This window comes from Podarcis filfolensis, assembly GCF_964270895.1.
Source record: "Podarcis filfolensis genome assembly, chromosome: 14".
Taxonomy (NCBI): Eukaryota; Metazoa; Chordata; class Lepidosauria; order Squamata; family Lacertidae; genus Podarcis; species Podarcis filfolensis.
In genome coordinates, this window is record NC_139616.1 from 23,723,740 (window position 1) to 23,743,447 (window position 19,708).

The window sequence follows — 19,708 nt, forward strand, 5'->3', positions numbered from 1 at the left end:
ATAAAAAGGAACACAAAAAGCATAGCTTACTATGAGAGTTGGTGTGGAAGAATGTTTTGGAAAGGATGGGGTGGGACTGCTTCAAATCCCTGCTCAGCCAAAGAGCTGGTGGGATGAAATGGGGGCAGACCCTAAGCATAGCCTTCCTCACAGTGCTGTTTGGAATATATTTGAAGGGGCAGCTGTTTTATTTATTTACCTATTCATTCAGTTTATACTCCACTCTTTCTCCCGAAGGAGCCCAGGGTGCCAAACACATCAATAATAAAACTACTTCTTTTTAAGAGCATTTTAAAAAGTTGTTTAAAATATTCCAAAACAGTTAAAAACATCTTCTCAAACAGTGAGAAGTTGCCAGGAAGTGTTTTCCAGCCATCAAATGACAGGAATTTCCCCCTATTCTTCCTGAAAGTCAGCAATGAGGGAGACAAGTGCACCTCACCATGGGAGGGCATTCCACAAGTGGGGAACCACCACTGAAAAGGCCCTGTCATGGGTCACCAACCAGGCAGCCCCAGTTGAATTAGGACTTGTAACTGACAGGCAGCCAGCACAGAGCTTTCAGGACTGGTGGCACATGGTCCCAACATGTTGCCTCGCTGACCAGCCTAGCAGCCCCATTCTGCAATAACAGCAGCCTCTCGGCCATTTTCAAGGGCAGCCCCATGTACACTGCATTGCAGTAGTCCAGATGGGAGGACACCAGAGCATAAGCAACTGGGGTCAAGCTATCCCAGTCCATTGCACATACAATTTATTTAATTTTTCACAGTCCTCTTGACTCAGAGAGAGCCACCTATGTTCCGAACTTGAGTACAGTGGTACCTTGGTTTTCAAACGCCTTGGTACTCAAATGCCTTGGTTCCCAAACGCCGAAAACCCGGAAGTAGGTGTTCTGGTTTTTGAATGTTTTTTGGAAGCCGAATGTCCAATGCGGCTGTCGGCTATGGTTTCCGGGGTGCCTCCGCCATTCAGAAGCTGCGCCTTGGTTTTTGAACATTTCAGAATGGATTAAGTTTGGTGCTTTTGTTTTTGCTATTTATTTTGGGTTTTTGTTTTTGAGGCTTTTTCTGTTAATTTGTTTTTGTGACTGTGTGGAACCCAGTTCAGCTTCTGATGGATTGATTGTGTGACTGAGGAAATGGATAAAAGCCCCCCATCCAAACAATGACTATCATCAGTGCAGTTAAGAAAAAAAATAATTTTTATTTTTATCATATACAATGCTGTCTTATTTATTTTACAGTACAGTACATTGATTATTGCTTTCATTTTATGGATCAATGGTCTCGTCAGATAGTAAAATTCATGTTAAATTGCTGTTTTAGGGGTTGTTTATAAAAGTCTGGAACAGATTAATCCGTTTTGCATTACTTTCTATGGGAAAGCACGCCTTGGTTTTGGAATGCTTTGGTTTTGGAACAGACTTCCGGAACGGATTAATTTTGAGGACCAAGGTAGCACTGTATTCATACCAGAGTGAAAAGAGTTATGCGAGCATCAACCATCTATGAAGGCCATGAGACTGCTCCTGCATGACTTGTGAGCTGCCAAGCTTTTGCTACAAGCCTGGGATGGCAAAGGCAAGGGGTACATGTGGGCACAAGGGGTACATGTAAGCAGCACAGCATCTGACACCCCATAATATACCCCGAAAAGAACTATGGCCCAACCGACGGCCTGCTCTGGCTACTCACCCAATAACTGGTTGGCGGACGACGTTGTGAGATTGAATTGCTGCTCCAGGTATTTCCCCAGGAAAGCCGCAAAGCCAGCAACCACGGCGATCTCCATGCACGCCGCAAGGACAATGCAGGTGAAGACCGGATTGGAGAGCAAGTGCTTGGTTACTTTAGGGATCACTGAAGAAGAGAAAAGAGAGGAAAGGGGTCTTCAGAAAGTGGGCTACCTTCTGAGCTTCCCCAGATGCCCTCAAGAAGGTCTTCCCCAGCTTCTAGGCATCTTGGCTTATAATGACGTTGCTGAATGGAAATAACTGGAGTTGTGGTCCAAAACATTTAGAGGATGCCAGGATAGGGAAGGCTGCCTAAAGACATTTTCCCAGCTGTGGGGCAGCTGGGTGTCTGTAAGCAGCTCCCATGTGGCTGGGAGGACACTCCACGTGACCCAACCACATTGGCGGGGCTCAGTCACATGGGTCTTATGCTGCTAGATCCATGTGACTGAGCCTCGGCACACGTGCTCGGCTTTCCCAAGCCGCAGGTCTATAGTTCACAGCCCCTGTCCATGGTCAGAGGCAGTCATGCTTCTGAATACATGTGGCTGGAAACTGCAGGCAGGGAGCATGCTCTTGTGCTTGGGTCCTCCTTGCAGGTTTCCCGTTAGCATTTGGGTGGCCAGTTTGAGAACAGGATGGTGGACTAGATGACAAGGAGGTCTTCTGGTGTTCCTATGCTCTCATGGAAATGCACTCGAGGCCGGGGTTGGACAGACTTCAGGCTTGTAGGAAGTACAGTGGTACCTCTGGATGCGAACAGGATCCGTTCCAGAGCCCCATTTGCATCCAGAAGCAAACGCAACCCGCGCCTGCATGTCTGCGGGTCACAATTTGCCACTTCTGCACATGCGCGTGAAGTCATTTTGACTGTCTGCGCATGTGTGAGTGGTGAAACCCGGAAGTAACGCGCTGCGTTACTTCTCGGTCGCCGCAGCGCGCAACCCGAAAATACTTATCCTGAAGTGACTTCAACCTGAGGTATGACTGTACTATGTTTCCTTTGTTTTTAAACTACGACTCCAAGAACCATTAGCTCAGCCTTCCGCAAAGCAGGCACCCATGATATCTGCTTTCTCCCTCCACAATCAGGCAATGGCTTGACTTGCCACAGGGCGGCTTTTCTAAAGTTGAGGCATTTCCCATTCTGTGCATTCTTTATTCCGACTTTGAATCAGATTGTTTGTAAGATTCTCATCTTTATTCTTACGACTTTGTATTGATTTAGCCTAATGGCTTTATGCAGCGTTGGCTTGGCTAGCCCCTTAGGGGATGTTCAGCAGAAAAATCGACACAAGCAGACATGAGTTCCCTAAGAATACCATTGCCATCCAACCATACCTGGACTGCTTTGAGGCTCATGGGGCCATCTAGGGGCTACAGAGCATATTACACAGGAAATCAATTACTGTATGAGTAGCACTAAACTTCTGGGTGTTTAGATTTGAGGCTTTGGTTCTGCCCCAAATGTTGCACTAACTACTGGGTTTCTGGGTAAGGGGTACTTGCCTTTCTCTAAAGCAATCTTTCCCAAACTTGGGTCCCCAGCTGTTCTTGGACAACAACTCCCATCATCCCTGACCATTGGTCCTGCTAGCTAGGGATGATGGGAGTTGTAGTCCAAAAACAGCTAGAGACCCAAGCCTGGGAAACATTGCTCTAAAAATCAGTGACAGGCCATCTATCCAATGGAGGCAAACAGGGTTATCTCTTGATGCTTCCAAACTGGGGCTTATTTCTAAGAAGTTAACTGAGGTACTGCAATGGGTTGCTGGTAACAGGTTTTGTGTGTGTGCTGCAGAGGTCTGGCCCAGGGGGTCTGATCTTTATTCCTTACCTCATTGTACAGGCCAATGTGGGCAGGGCCTCTCACTTGTCAGTCATCTGATGCCATGATGACAGGTGAGTTGAACCACAGGGGTGGCAGGGAGAGGTCTCCTCTGTCGGCACATCCCCCTCAGAGAAGGCACTCACAAAGCAGGACTGAACTACCTGTGAGGAACTGTTGGGCCCAGCGTGCTGAGATATGAACTCTTGCCAGTTATGTCAGCTGATTGACAGTTGGACATGGTTTGGGGAAAAATGGTCATGCAAAATCAAAGAATTATAGAGTTGGAAGGGACCACGGAGACCATCTGGTCCCATCCCCTGCAGTACAGAAATATTTTGCCCAACATGGAGCTCAAACCTATGAACCTGAGATTAAGAGTACCATGCTCCACCAACTGAGCTATGTCAGGGCAAGCTGCCAGGCTAAGACTTCCTGGATTTCCCCCAGAAAGGGTGAATCTACAGTTAATACTGGCTGGCATTAGGGCTGGGCAATATCTGGTTTTCAACATCGCAACATACCGTATTCTTCGTTCTATAAGACGCACCAGACCATAAGACGCACCTAGTTTTTGGAAGAGGAAAACAAGAAAAAAATATTCTGAATCCCAGAAGCCAGGACAGCAAGCGGGATCGCTGCACAGTGATCCCACTTGCTGTCCTGGCTTATGGGATAGCGGTGCACAGTCTCTCCTGGCCGGGGAGGCTGCGTGCAGCTAAACAAGAGCTTGTTGGGGCTGGAGGGGGAAGCCCTGGCTGCTTTGCCGGCACCCGGGGTTTCCCCCGCCAGCCTCAAAGAATGGCTCAGGTGCGTGCCTCACTCTGGCAATTTAGCTCCAGGCACCACACATTCGCTCCATAAGATTTTTTTAAGAGGAAAAAAGTGTGTCTTATGGAGCGAAAAATACAGTATTACCAGCTAAGCATCATGATATACTGTACTGATATATTATGAAATAAGGATGGAACTAAGTAGAGGCAAACAGTAGGGCTGGGTGATATCTGGATCTGGAAATGTGGAGACCTGAAAGCAAGACTGAAAGAAAGAGAAACTGAATTTGACAGATCCAGTCATCCCTTTGTTGAATATGTCAAGAGTTGCATCCGGTATTACTCCATTCTGCATATGTGAGTATGTGAAATCCCCATTTTCATTTTCAATTAACCTTCTCTCAGCCCCAACTATCCCCCCGAAAAGCTCATGCAGGAGTTTCTCTTTGTTTCTAAGAAGGAGAGAAAGACTTTGGTTGCAAAGCGTTTCTTAAGCTAATGAATCAGGCAGAGCCTGTTCTGCTTGGGTGAGTATTTTAATTATTCCAGAGATAACCCTGCTTCAGCAAGATGGAGTGCGCCGAGGTTCTGCGAAGAACCTCGCCTCGCCTTGATACCTGGCAACTAACTCCTCTGTGAGTCCTACATGTGAAAAATCAGGACGTTTGAAAAATTATCTCTCTGAAGTGCAGCTGAAGCCTCAGCGGGGCCTGTCTGCGTTTTGCAAATCCCATCCTTTCTCACTCTGCTTTCTGTTTCTTGGGTCTGAAAAACAATTGTCATATCCTCCTGGGTTGACTGCCGTCTCTTCCTTTAGATGCTCAAAGTTTTATAATGCAGAAGCAAGAACTGGTGGCAAGACATGACTATGGGCAAAACAGCCCCCTGGCAAGGAAGGTTTTTAGACTCACCTGCCCCATACCACACTGGTTTAGGATGTATAGACACTAGGTTTTAATGCAGAGAAACATTCAGATATTTGACCCTCCCTGTAGTCAGAAATGGTGCAGCCCAGCAAGACATCACCAGGGGGCTTTTGCTTGTCAAGTTCTAGCCAACCATTTTTTTTGGGGGGGGTGTGTGGAAGACACTGGCTGTTCTGTCATCAAGATAAGCCCAACATCAAGGAGCAGCAGCTTCCTTTGATTTCTCCATCTGCATCTGTGCTTCAAAGGAATCATTTTTTGCCCCATCACAGATTTTACACTAATCTCACTGCTTGGAAGCTCAAAGCTGACTGTTCCCCTCCACCCATCTCATTAGACTCAGCAGGGCCAATGCTGGCACATAGTAACAGTGGGCATGTGCTGGGACCCCCAGGCATCAATAGGGCCCAAAATTAATGCCACCCCTCCCCCAAAATGTCTTTCCCCCCCTGGCCTGGCTCTGTCATTCAGGGCCCCCGCAACACTCCAAGCAACACTATATCAGGGCATTGCTGGGAATTAACATGGTAAAAAGGTTAAGGTAAAGGACCCCTGGACGGTTAAGTCTAGCCAAAGGTGACTATGGGGTTGTGGCGCTCATCAAACTTTCAGGCCGATGGAGCTGGTGTTTGTCCACAGACAGCTTTCCGGGTCATGTGGCCAGCATGACTAAACCGTTTCTGGTGAAATGGGACACTGTGACGGAAACCAGAGTGCACGGAAACGCTGTTTACCTTCCCGCCACAGTGGTACCTATTTATCTACTTGCACTGATGTGTTTTCGAACTGCTAGGTTGGTTGGCAGGAGCTGGGACAGAGCAACGGGAGCTCACCCCATCACGGGGATTTGAACTGCCGACCTTCCAATCGGCAAGCCCAAGAGGCTCAGACCACAGAGCCACCCGCATCCCAAGCAACAGTATATCAGGGAATTGCTGGGAATTATCCTGGAGGGCAGGCTTGGCCCCCTGGGGCTGCTCATGGTGCAGATGTTACAGTGGCTGCTCATCTCTGGTTCCCCAGCAGGGCCCACCAGCAGAGGACGGGGGTCTCCTAGAACCCCCTCATGCTTTGAGCTGGCCTCAAGCCTCACAATGCTTTGATACGCATTCCTGATATTTATTTATGGTTATTCAGCTCACTTTCTCTTCCAGCAAAGCTCCTAATGACTGCAAGCTCACAGACCTTTTTTTTAAATTATTCACAGCACTTTCCCCAAGGAAACCCACATCCTACCACTGAATTGCAGCAAATGGATTTTCAGTGGATTGCCATTTGCTCCAATTTGGCAGTGAATTTCCCAAGGAAATTGCCAGGACAAAAACAATGACAACAGATGGGCATGGATTTTTTAAGTGTGGACTTGTGCCTGTAAATTGCAGGCAAAAGGAAGTCTGGGTTCCTCTAGGGAATCTCAATTTTCAATCTGAGCTGAGCTCCATTTTTTTTTAAAAGCCCTGCTGTACCACACAATAGTCCACTTAAATCTGCAGTCATGGTCGGCTCTACCCTGAAGCAGAGTGAGACAGGTGGCTCAGGTGGCAGATATTGAGGGGTGGTAACTGGGCAGAGCTGAGAGCTTTGCTGCTGCATCACATCAGGAGTCCATCTATTCCAGCATCCTGTTCTCAGGGATGCCTCTAGGAATCCCCCAAGTAGGACCTGAGGGCATCAGCAAGTCTCCCTACTGGTATTCAGAACCACTGCTGTCTCCAACAGTGGAGGTTGAACACAGCCTTCTCCTCCATGAATTTGTCCAACCCTCTTTGAAGGCCATCCTAGTTGATGTCCATCACTGCCTCCTGTGGGAGTTCCATAGTTTTAACTACGTGCCGTATGAAAAAAGTGCTTCTTTACGTGTCTGTCTTGCGTGTGCATCTGCCAGGCAGCCTGCTTTGTGTCTCTTCCTTTTGAGCTAGTCTCCTGCCCTTTAGTGCAGTAAGGTAAGAAAGATAAAGGACCCCTGGATGCTTAAGTCCAGTCAAAGGCAACTATGGGGTGTAGCACTCATCTCGCTTTTCAGGCATTTGTCCAAAGACAGCTTTCCGGGTCATGTGGCCAGCATGACTAAACTGCTTCCGGCACAACGGGACACCGTGACGGAAACCAGAGCGCACGGAAAAGCCGTTTACCTTCCCGCCACTGCGGTACCTATTTATCTATTTGCATTGGTGTGCTTTCGAACTGCTAGGTTGGTTGGCAGGAGCTGAGACAGAGCAACGGGAGCTCATTCCGTCGCAGGGATTCAAACTGCCAACCTTCTGATCAGGAAGCCCAAGAGGCTTAGTGGTTTAGACCACAGCACCACCCGCGTCCCTAGTGCAGTGGAGGATGTGGGAGTGAGATTCAGTGGCCAAAATGCTCAGTGTTTGCTCACAGATTCAAGAAAGACGCAACAAAGGACTTCACACAGTGCACTGTTAAACTATGGAACTCACTCCCACAAGAGGCAGTGGCTCAGATTCAGGAGTGGGGAACCACCAGCCTGGGGGGCAAATGCAGCCTTCCTGACCTCCCGATCCTGCCCTTGCTATCCTGGATAGAGAGGTCAGAGAAAGGCATGCAGAAACTAGCCTATTGCTTAAATGTAAAATCTGCATTAATGGCTCCACCCACTGGCTCTGGCCCCATGCACCATGGCCATGTGGCCCCTGGAAGGTTCCCCATGAAGGAACGAGGCCCTCAGGATCCCCCACTTCTGATCTAACCAGTCATTGACCTGTCGCCTCCCGCAGACACCAGGCGAGCTACGAGGGGATAGTGTCACCTCTCAGCTGCTGGAAGCAGGAGACGTCATCTGGGGCTTCCAAGGTGTTTCGCGGGAGGACCCCGTTGCTGGGCTTTGGCCTCTCGTAGTCCCTGTCTGGCAGCATGGCCTGCTCGACCTCTGCCAAGAGCTCTGGCCGGCGGGTCAGGGACTGTGGGAATCCAAACATCGGGAGAGACGAGAAGAAAAGTAAGGCACCGCAGAGCAAGAAGCCCGCCCACCATGCGCCAATCCACCTGGGGTCATCGGGGGTGATGTCCAGCTTACCTGCAAAGGACAGAAAGACAAGGCTGTTGAGGATCATGACGGGAGATAAGAAGGAAACCCCACCAGGGACTGAAGGGGTGTGTCATGGGGGTGGTCTACCCCACACAAGGGGACCTGGGGCTACCCCAAACCTCAGCCACCACTCATGGAGCACCAGCCCAAGCTCTGTGGGAAAAACACCTGCTCTGCATGCAGAAGGCATCAGGCTAAGTCTTTGGCATCTGCAGATGGCCACCTGGCATGGATGCTTTAATTGAGAGTCCTGTACCCGAAAGACCAGAAAAGAGTGTTTTTGTATGAGACAACAGCTGCAAGGATGCTACTAGCCCAAAGATGGAAAGAACCAACAGTTGCGACCAAGGAAGAATGGCAAGCCATACTGCTGGACTATGCGGAAATGGCAAAAGTGACTGGGAGACTCACGAATCAAGGAGATAATGACTTTAAGAAAGAATGGGGGAACTTTGGTGACCACTGTAAACAAATAAAAATATTAGCTGGACTTTAAAAATGACTTGTTGGATTGGTGGAAGTCAATGTTTGTTTTTCTTTTTAGTGTTTATATTATTAACTTGTAAGATATGGATTTTTTTGTTTTTTGAATGTTGGTTTTTGTGTTTTGTGTATTGTTATTTTTCGTGTAGTTGTTGTTGTGTGGAAAATACTAATAAAATTTATATTATTAAAAAAAAGACTTGTAAAGAAATGGTAAATATGGATAATTTAGAGAGATGAAAACTGTGGAGAACGTAGTTTTAGAAAAATTATTTAAGGACCCATGCAGGGGAGGGGGAAGTCGTGAGATTCAGAGGGTCTCAAATATGGATATGGTAAAAGTTTTTTCTTTTTATTATTTTGATTTTTTTTTGTAAAAACCAATAAAATATTTATTTTTAAAAAATGAGATTCCTGCATTGCAGGGGGTTGGACTAGATGACCCTTGGGGTCCCTTCCAACTCTACAGTTCTATAATTCTATAGGTAGCGTTTGGAATATTCCCTGTCTGAAGCCCAGGACAGACACTGCCAGTCTCTATAGACAATATTGCGCAATATTGGGTCTCCAGCTGTTTTGGACTACAACTCCCATTATCTGTAGCTAGCAAGACCAGTGGTCAGGGATGATGGGAATTGTAGTCCGAAGACAGCTGGAGACCCAAGTTTGGGAAACAGTGAGCTAATGAACCAATGGTCTGACTAGGTATAAGGCAGTTTCCTACGCCTCTGTTTTAATCAGTTTTTTCTTCCAATAGCTCAGCTGGTTGGAGCACAGTACTGAAAACGCCAAGGTTGCAGGTTCGATCCTCGTAAGGAACAGCTGCATATTCCTGCATTGCAGGGGGCTGGACTAGATGATCCTCAGAGTTCCTTCCAGCTCTACAATTCCCTGATTCTATGATTCTTCAGAGTCCTGAGGACTGGTATCTTATTATGACATTTGAGGGAAATGCCATAGCTCACATGTTTTGCATGCAGAAGGCCCCAAGTTCATATTCGAATTCCTCCTCCATGATTGCAGTCATGGGATTTTTGTCTATCACATGACGGTGTATATTTTGACTCCACAAAGTGGGAAGTGACGGAGACAGGATGTTTGTGTTACTGTGTTCCGTGAAGTGGAACTACTGTCCTTTGTTCATTCTCTTTGCTGTCTGATGCTAGAGAGAGAGGGAGCCATGTTGCAGTGCTCTGTGTGTGTTTATATGTAAATAAAGTAGATTAGCCAAAATGCTGAGTTGCTGAGGTGTGTTACACATGATGCGCAAACTCTGTGGATCCCTAAGTGTGCCGGTGCCGGTTGGCATCAGTTGCTGAGATGTTCGGGCAGAAGAAAACTTTTGAATCTCCTGAGCGATCGACCAGGAAGGAGGGAACATGCCAGTTGGGCATGTGTCTCTGCCAGGGTCCTACTCGTGTGTAGGCTGAACTCCTGACAGTTCAACCCTCAGCATCTCCAGGTGGGGCTGAAAAAGACTCTGGCTCTGAAAATCTGGAGAGCCACTGCCAAGCAGTGCAGACAGTACTGAGCTAGAGGAACCAGTGGTCTGGCTCAAGAGAAGTCACCTTCCTATGTTTCTAGGAGCCTAGAATTGTACACCACAACTTGAGGTCAGAAATGCTATGGCTGCATCTGAGTAGCACCCTGGAGTCTATGTTGCATATGCCACAATCTTTACAAGGACCTTGCGAAGTAGGCCAGTATTGTAATTCTCTTACTCCAGGAGGAAAGAATGACTTGAGCCGAGGGCTTCCCTGCTGGCAAAGTGCCGAGTGCCCTGGTGGCGCAAGATAAAACAAAGCTCAGAGGGAAAATGAGGAGGCAGGTCCTTGCTGCAAGGAGCTTACAATCTGAAATGCAACTGGAATGTGTCTGGAATGTGTCTGTGAATTGCGGCAATACTTCTGGGCATCAGGATGTATAACCGCTGCCTTTTGTGTGGCTGGAATGTAGCCTTGATTCGTTGTTCCTCCCACTTTTGCCTTTGGCCCAGCCCACCTGTGGCCCCCCAGATGGTTCCCCATGAAGGAAAGTGGCCCTCTTCCCTTGTCTTAGCCATTGAGCTACACCAGCTGTTATGCCAGTAAGAAAACTTACACATGGTAGTGGTGGTGGGGTGCTAACTATACCTTCCACTAACATGATTAGCAATATATATTGCTAATATATTAGCAATCACATTGGAGGTTTTTTTAAAAGAAAGAAAATAAATTCCAGGCACAAGGAGTGGGGTTTATGGTTATTACGGTCCCAGCAAGCTGGGGTGTGTCTAGATGTCTATGGAAACTTCAGAAATGCCATTTAAAGCGAGGCAGCAAAGCGAGGCAAGGAAGGATGAAAGGATGAGAAAACCAGGTGGGGATGGAGAAACAGTTACTTTATAACTCCCTCTGCTGGCCACAGGGGTCTCCTTTAAAAAAGAAAATAAATTGCAAGTTGTTCGCAGCCGCACCAGCTGCTCCAGAATAAGCAGCAAAAGCAACTTATATTTTTAAATTGTTTATTTTTGGCTAGCCTCCCAGAACTGCACTGTGAGCACATAAGAAGAGTACTGCAGGATCGGGGTATAGCCCATCTAAACCCAGCATCCTGTTCTCACAGTGGCCAACCGGTGTTAGAATTCCTGCTCCATGATTGCAGTCATGGGATTTATGTCTATCACATGACGGTGTATGTTTTGACTCCACAGAGTGGGAAGTGACGAAGACAGGATGTTTGTGTTACTGTGTTTCGTGAAGTGGGACTATTGTCCTTTGTTATTTTTTCTCTTTGCTGTCTGATGCTAGAGAGAGGGGGAGCCATGTTGTAGTGCTCCGTGTGTGTTTATATGTAAATAAAGTAGATTAGCCAAAATGCTGAGTTGCTGAGGTCTATCACGCATGATGCGCAAACTCTGCGGATCCCTAAGTGTGCCGGTGTTGGTTGGCATCGGTCGCTGTGATGCTCGGGCTGAAGAAAGCTTCTGAAGCTCCCGAACGAAAGACCAGGAGGGAGAGAACATGCCAGTCAGGCATGTGTCTCTACCAGAGTCCTACTCGAGTGTAGGCTGAACTCCTGAGAACTGGATGCCCCCAAAGGAAAACTTGCAAGCAGGACCTGAGCACAAGAGCCCACACTCCTCCTGAGGTTTCCACCAACTGGGATTCAGAAATGTTAATGCCTCCAGCTATGGAGGCAGAGCATAGTCCTCACAGCTGGCAGCCACAGATAGACTCTTCCAGAAGTGAGGCTGTGGCCCTATTCCCACAGCCAACTCCCCTCTTAGAGGAGGAGGGAGATCTTCTTGACAGGGGCGTAGGAAGGGGGTCTGGGGGGTCGGTCCGCCCTGGGTGTCACCCTGAGGGTGTGTGTGACAAAATGGCGGCCGGCCAAGGGCTGCACTCACTGTAGGGTGGCTGAGGGCGCGTGTGCGCTGTTGTTATGGGCACCGCTTGAGCACTGTCCATATGGACGCCGCTCGAACGCTGTCCATATGTGCGCTCCAGTGGCGCAGTTGGTATCGGCACTGTGCATGTGTCATTGGTATCAGTGCCGCGCATGTGCCGTCCGTAACGGCAGCGCGAATGTGCCGCTGGGCGGTTTGCCCCGCCCATTGACACCCCGCACCAGGTACCAGAGAGCCTTCCTTTGCCACTGCTTCTTGACAACCCTCCTTAGCCGCTTACTCCTAGTTTGGGAGGGTAGAGAATGTGGTGCCTTCCAGTTTTTGTTGTCACCATGTATTATCTTTGACCAGTGGCCATTCTGGCTGAGGGGAGTTGTGGTCTATCCCCATATGAGAGCATCTTGTTACTCAGTGGAAGAGCATTTGCTTGGTGTGCAGAAGGCCCCAGGGTCAATGCTCAACATCTCCAGGTAGGGCTTGGAAAAACTCCTGCTTGAAACCCTGAAGAATGATAGAACAGTAGAGTTGGAAGGGAGCCCAACAGCTGTCTAGTTCAACCGCTTGTGATGCGGGAATCTCAGCTAAAGCATCCATGACAGGTGACCATCCAACTTCTGCTTAAAAGCCTCCAAAGAAGAGTTCACAACCTCTCGCAGGACTTTGTTTCCCTGTTGGAACAGCTCTTAATGTCAGAAAGCTCTCCCTGATGGTTTCCATGAATCTCTTTTCTCATCATTTTAATACATTGGTTTGGGTCCTCCCCTCCGGAGCAGAAGAAAACAAGCTTGCTCCATCCTTCATGTGACAGTCTTTGAGATAGTTGAAGATGGCTATCACATCTTCTCTCAGTTTCCTCTTATCCAGGCTAAACATACCCAACTCCCTCCTCTGCACATGTTCCACCTTGTCAATACCCTCCTGAAATTGTGGCACCCAGAACTGGGCACAGGACTCTAGGTGGGGTCTGACCAAGGCAGAATAGAGAATAGCCCAGTGCTTCCCTTGACCTGGAATGAACCAATGCTATTGTGCAGATTCATATAAAAGGTAAAGGTAAAGGGACCCCTGACCATTAGGTCTAGTTGTGACCGACTCCGAGGTTGCGGTGCTCATCTCGCTTTATTGGCCGAGGGAGCTGGCGTACGGCTTCCAGGTCATGTGGCCAACATGACTAAGTTGCTTCTGGCGAACCAGAGCAGCACATGGAAACGCCATTTACCTTCCTGCCAGAGTGGTACCTATTTATCTACTTGCACTCAACATGCTTTCGAACTGCTAGGTTGGCAGGAGCAGGGACCGAGTAACGGGAGCTCACCCCGTCGTGGGGATTTGAACCGCCGACCTTCTGATCGGCAAGTCCTAAGGCTCTGTGGTTTAACCCACAGCGCCACCCGCGTCCGCAGATTCATATGCTGTGGCTTAAATCAACACAGTGAGTTTTGCAGCTATTGTTAAAGTTGAGTGACTGAGTGAGGGAGAAATTTTTGGAACACATTGGGATATCAGCTCTGCTCAAGGTATGACGGATAGCAGCAAAAGATAGGCATAACAATTTACAAGGACGGGAAGAAGCGATACGGACAGAATAAATGTCACATGCAGGAAGAACAATGATATAGTATGAGATCTTCACTTGTAGTCTTATAAATTATTTAACGTGTCAACACGAATAGAAGTTATAAATATTGCAGCTGTTGTATAAGGGATTATGATGATGACTGGAATGTCAGTAAGATTTTGGAACGCAGAAATAAAGAAAATCATCAGAATCATCAATTCTAGCATGTGGGGGGGCACCTTATCTAAATTATATAATTTGGTATTTGAATGATTGATATTAGTAACTGTATTTTAAACTGGCATTGTTATAATGAGGCTATCATTGGATTATATTTGGAAAATTAATAAAAATTATTATAAAATAAATAAATCAACACTTTCCCCCTCTGCCAAAAAATGGCGACTGGGGTCTTAAGTTATTTTCAGTCGGAAAGCACAGCTCAGTGGTTGAGTACATGCTTTAGGTAAAAAGCTGACTTTTGCCAGGTCAAACCCTTGTCTGCCCAACCTGCTATTGCCTACACTGACTGGCAGCGGCTCTCCAGGATTTCAGGCAGGGCTCTCTCCTAGCCCTTCCTGGAGATGCTGTCAGAGGTCCACCTCTGGATGAACCTGCGACCTTCTGCATGCAAAGCAGATGCTCTACCACTTCCCAAACATAAGATGCTGCCTTTTATGGAGTCAAACCATTGCTCCATCTAACCCAGTATTTCCTACACTGACCGGAAGCAGCTCTCCAGGATTTCAGGCAGGATTTCCAGCGCCACCTGGAGATGCTGGGGATTGAACCTTCTGCATGTGAAACTTGTGAGCCATCCTGAGCTACAATCCTTGCTCAATGTGCCTAAAATGCTTGCAAATTTGTTTGTTTTGCAATTATGCAAGCCAGCCGCTTCCCATTCTCCACCTTCCAAAATGTAAGTGGTCCCCCTGCCCACCCTGCCATGCACAGACCCATCACCTGCAACTAAGTGCCTCCTTACTTGTGTCGATGAAGACGGCGTCCACATAGATTTTGGTACAGAAGGAACCCAAGATAAATCCACAGGCTGGTCCGAACACAAGCATTGTAAACAAGATCCCTGTAGGGAACACAGAAAAACACAGTGAGAGGCGCGTCCTGGAACAAGGATCTAATCCTCAGTGAGGTGCTCGATACAAGGATGGGTTGTAGCATTCTGAGTTGCCGCTGGGGAGCAGTGAGGGAAGAAAAGTTCTCTGGTGATTGAAGTTTCCTCCAGACCAAAGCATTCCCTTCACCCAGAAAGCTAGCAGCTCATGGGAGAAGAGCTCTATGCAAGTCTTCTCCTGACTTGATGGTTTTCTTAGGTAGGGGAGTCCGTTCCACTAGTCACTGCCTTTCAGCTTGCCCTACCTCACAGGGTTGTTGTAGTGATTTAATGAGAATGGTGGAGACCCATGCATGCAACCTTAAGCTCCTTGGAGAAAAAGATGAGATGCAATTATTTGCAATAACAATAATAATAACTAAGCAAAGCAGTCTTATGCTACTTTCACAGTCAAGGCCACTTTCAAATCATCCTGGGAACTGCAGTTTGCTATGAGGTTCTGAGCCGAGAGAGCTACAATTCCCAGCACCCTTAGCAAACCACAGTTCCCAGGATCCTCCATGTCTGTTGAAGTACTTTAAATGTATGGCGTTAGACGTGACGGATGCCGGCTGAACCTCTGTTGGAAGATAAATCCACAGCATAGGACCAGCGGGACTAAATCCCTGAATTCTGGCTGAAGTCGGACAGGTTCTCTTTGTACTCCTTCCGATAAAAAAACGCCTCGAGGCACTTTCCCTTCCGACAAGTCTGCTAACAGAACTGCAAAGATTGCCCTCCAGAAACTGAACCAAAAGCAAAGTTTGTACGTGACCAGACTAAACTCGACAGTTCTATGAATCTAAACATCTGAGAGAGTACTGGGGCGTTTTTTTCTTTTATTTCTCGCTTCCTCCAGTCTGAGATTTCACCACTAGAGTATGCTGTATGCTAAAGCACCAAACATGGAAAGAAGACAGAGGGTTTTTCTTCTTTTTTCTTTTTTAAAAAGAGAAAGGATATTAACTAAACAAAATACAGTTTTCCAACACGGGTTAAATACTCTGAGCCCCCCAAAAAGAGTTTAAGGTTTTATTACGTCTTTATATATGTTGGAAGCTGCCCAGAGTGGCTGGGGCAACCCAGTAAGATGTGTGGGGTATAAATAGTAAAATCATCATGGAATGGGATGTCTCTATTTTCATCGGAGAAATGTTGGAGGGTATGCAAACCTGTTTAAAAAGAACAGAAGCTGGCCGGGGGGTGGGGCATCTCCGTAGCAGATTGTTCCTCTTGCAGACTGCTTTTTCAACCTCAGAAAAAATGTGATTGCCTTCGTCCAGCCAACACGACTGGCTGCCTCTTTAAAGCCCACGTTAATCTCAAAAGCCTGCTTGCCCCACATTTTCCCGCTGTGGCCAGCTGATAGTAAAGGGGCGTGTCTCCCCCACGGAGAGATTACTGGGATATATTTAACCGAGGTGCCTACATGTGCGGCTTGGAGTGGGGTGGGAGAGAGGAAAATGGACAGAGCACACGTGAACGTTCGACTGCCTAATGGCGTCTGTGTCACCCAGGAGACCACACCCACAGACATAAGAAAAGAAAAGTTGTTCTGTTGCCTGAAGAGGTCACTTCCTGGTTCGCATGGAGAAGCTGTTTTCAATGTGACGGAAGAGTGCAACTGTACTGAGGCAGCACCAAATGTTGAAATTTTGCACCCCTAACAACAGTTGCACGCTTTTGAATTCTGGTGCTGGAGGAGACTCTTGAGAGTCCTGTGGACTGCAAGAAGATCAAACCTCTCCATTCTGAAGGAAATCAGCCCTGAGTGCTCACTGGAAGGACAGATCGTGAAGCTGAGGCTCCGATACTTTGGCCACCTCATGAGAAGAGAAGACTTCCTGGAAAAGACCCTGATGTTGGGAAAGATGGAGGGCACAAGGAGAAGGGGAAGACAGAGGATGAGAGGATGGCTAGATAGTGTTCTCGAAGCTACCAGCATGAGTTTGTCTAAACTGTGGGAGGCGGTGGAAGACAGGAGTGCCTGGCGTGCTCTGGTCCATGGGGTCCTGAAGAGTCGGACACAACTAAACGACTAAACAACTACCGGTAAACAACAACAAACAACTTTGTGCCTGGGGCAACTGGCCCCATGACCCCCCCCCACACTACCCCACCGAGTCCACCACTCCTTTATCACACCCTAGACCTGTTCTCTGCATGTGGAGTGCAAGTTTTCTTCCTCCCCTAAGAACGTAAAAAGGGTGCTACTCAATCAGGCCAATGGAAGGGATGTTGGCTGCTGAAAAAGCCAAACCTCGAATCTGCCTGAACACATGAATTTGCCTGATCTGTGAACACACATCAATAGGGTAGTGGCAAATTCAGGATCCCTTCATGATAGTCACAGCCACACCCCTCATAGCCAGGCCCACCTTTAAGATAATATAGCCACCTAAAATCACACAATAATCTGTTAATTATACACTAATAATAATTACGGGTGCATGGCATTGATCAGTGTCAATCTCCATGTGTTGCCTTTCAGCTAGAGCTACTACGGTATTTTCAGTGCACAGGTGTGGGTAAATTATTTGCAGTTGCTCCAGTGAGAAGTGGTTTAATGCTTAGCTTTGGAGCATACAGAACAACAACTCCTCACTGTTCTTCCTGAGCACCTTCTCTAGAGTGAGAGTAGCAGCCAATCCTCAAAGGCTGACTCACCTTCTTTCGCTCCGATTGGCTCCAGTCAACACAACGGGTGAGGAGAATGGTCTTTGAGCCACTGCAACCTCGGACCACTACAGCTCTATCTCATGCACACCCCATTGCATTGTCTGGTATATCCCAGGGTCATTCCAAAGTCATTTTAACAGTTGCCAGGAATCGGACCTGGGGCCCTCTGCCTTCAAAATGTGCTCTCCTGCTGAGGTTGCATGTTGTTGTTGTTTAGTCGTTTAGTCATCTCCGACTCTTCGTGACCCCATGGACCAGAGCACGCCAGGCACTCCTGTCTTCCACTGCCTCCCGCAGTTTGGCCAAACTCATGCTGGTAGCTTCGAGAACACTGTCCAACCATCCCGTCCTCTGTCGTCCCCTTCTTCTTGTGCCCTCCATCTTTCCCAACATCAGGGTCTTTTCCAGGGAGTCTTCTCTTCTCATGAGGTGGCCAAAGTATTGGAGCCTCAGCTTCAGGATCTGTCCTTCCAGTGAGCACTCAGGGCTGATTTCCTTCAGAATGGAGAGGTTTGATCTTCTTGCAGTCCACGGGACTCTCAAGAGTCTCCTCCAGCACCATAATTCAAAAGGATCAATCCATTCAGAGCACATGGTTTCCCACAAATAACTATGGGAACTGTAGTTCCCCTCCACAGAGCGACAGTTCCTGTCACCCTTAACAAACTACGGTTCCCAGGATTCCTCGAGGGAAGCTGTGTGCTTTGAAGGGATTACGTATATGCGAGCTCAGCGACAATTCAGCAGGATACATAATTCATTTCTAAAGAAGAAACCTTTAGCCGAGGCAACGGGGAGTTAGCTAATGATCCATGGCCAACCAATGGCCTTTTAAATCTCTAGTGAGAACAGAGAGGCAGTAACTAACAGGCCAGATATTAGCAGGGCTGTAAACCTGGCCCTGCATTTCAACTCAAGAGAGCACCAGCAAGTCTTTGCATGCAAAAGGTCCCAGGTTTCAATTCCTAGCATCTCAAGGCAGGGCTGGAAGAGACCCCTGTCTGAAACCCTGGAAAGCTGCTGCCAGTCAGTGTATACAAATGTTGCTCTAGACGGACTAGTGGTCTAACCTGCTGTAAGACAACTTCCTAGGTTTCTGTGATTTCTGTATCAAGGAGAAGGGCCACAGTTCAGTGGCAGAGCATTCTGTCTTTCATGTAGAAGGTCCCAGCTAGGGATGGGAGATATCCCTCTCTGAAACTCTGGAGAGCTGCTGCCAGTCAGTGTAGGCAATTGTGTTCTGGATGAACCAGTGGTTTGACTCGGGATAAGGCAGAATTTCAATGTTCTTTTGTTCCCATAGGCAGCTCTTAGTCATGATGTACAAGTGCAAGGCCACAGGAACATTCTCTTGATTGATCCACAACCTTTCTGAAAAACTACACGGTCCACAGTTTGAGACTCTGTGGATTACACTGACTTTGGGAAGCAGCCCTCCAGGGTTCAAGAGGAGAGTCTTTCCTATGTCTACATGAGTCTGTTTGGAGGCAACTCTGAGTCTCTCCAGGCATGTGGGCGGGTGGCTTTTAGTAAGCCTGACAGCGAAATCTAATACGAAAAGGTACACACAGCCCCTGCCTCCTGGCTGGCTGAAGCGGTTCCCGTCTGCTGCAAAATCTCACTTGCCAGGTGAAACCTGCTCTCCATTATTCATGGGTGCGCTGCTGCGGCGATTACAAAAACATTGCTATTTTAAAAATTAAATTAAAAAAACCTTCCCTTCCTCCTCCCTGGCTCTTATCTCTCTGCTCCCCCCCCCCCCGCCCTGCCAAGATGCTGGCGCTGTCAGACTCCATCACCCCACTTGGTACAAGCGCCTGGCTGGAACTGCTTTGATCCCCACCAGAATAAAAGGAGAACATTAAAGCAAGTCATCCTGGCATTGCCTCTCATTAATTAACAGCTGCAGGCTTTTTAAACATCTGTCAGGGTTACTTTAACATTCCCTTTACTCTCATGGCTACGTCAAGAAGGCGAATAAATCAAGAGCAGACTCTGCCTTGGCAGGACTTGGGGTTTTCCGCTTCTGCCATGTTTTCACAGCAACAGCAACCAAAAGCTGGATGCAAAATCGGGTGTATCGATCAAGGCGGCCGCCCAGCCCTCACCAAACTTGTGTGCTCCAGATGTTTTGGATCGCAATGTCCATCAGCCCCACCCAGTGCAAATGGTATGATGTTG

At 47.7% G+C, this 19,708-nt stretch overlaps 1 protein-coding gene across 1 annotated transcript in view; it reads right to left on the reverse strand.

The window, feature by feature from the left end:
* The window catches only part of SLCO3A1 (solute carrier organic anion transporter family member 3A1), a 103,000-nt gene that overhangs the window by 13,067 nt on the left and 70,225 nt on the right, over positions 1-19,708 (reverse strand). The window contains exons 3-5 of the mRNA XM_083586501.1: positions 14,723-14,821; positions 8,030-8,296; positions 1,698-1,862 (exon numbers count right to left, since the gene is read on the reverse strand). Of these exons, the coding sequence (XP_083442627.1) occupies positions 1,698-1,862; positions 8,030-8,296; positions 14,723-14,821 (531 nt within the window). The remainder of the gene's footprint in view (positions 1-1,697; positions 1,863-8,029; positions 8,297-14,722; positions 14,822-19,708) is intronic.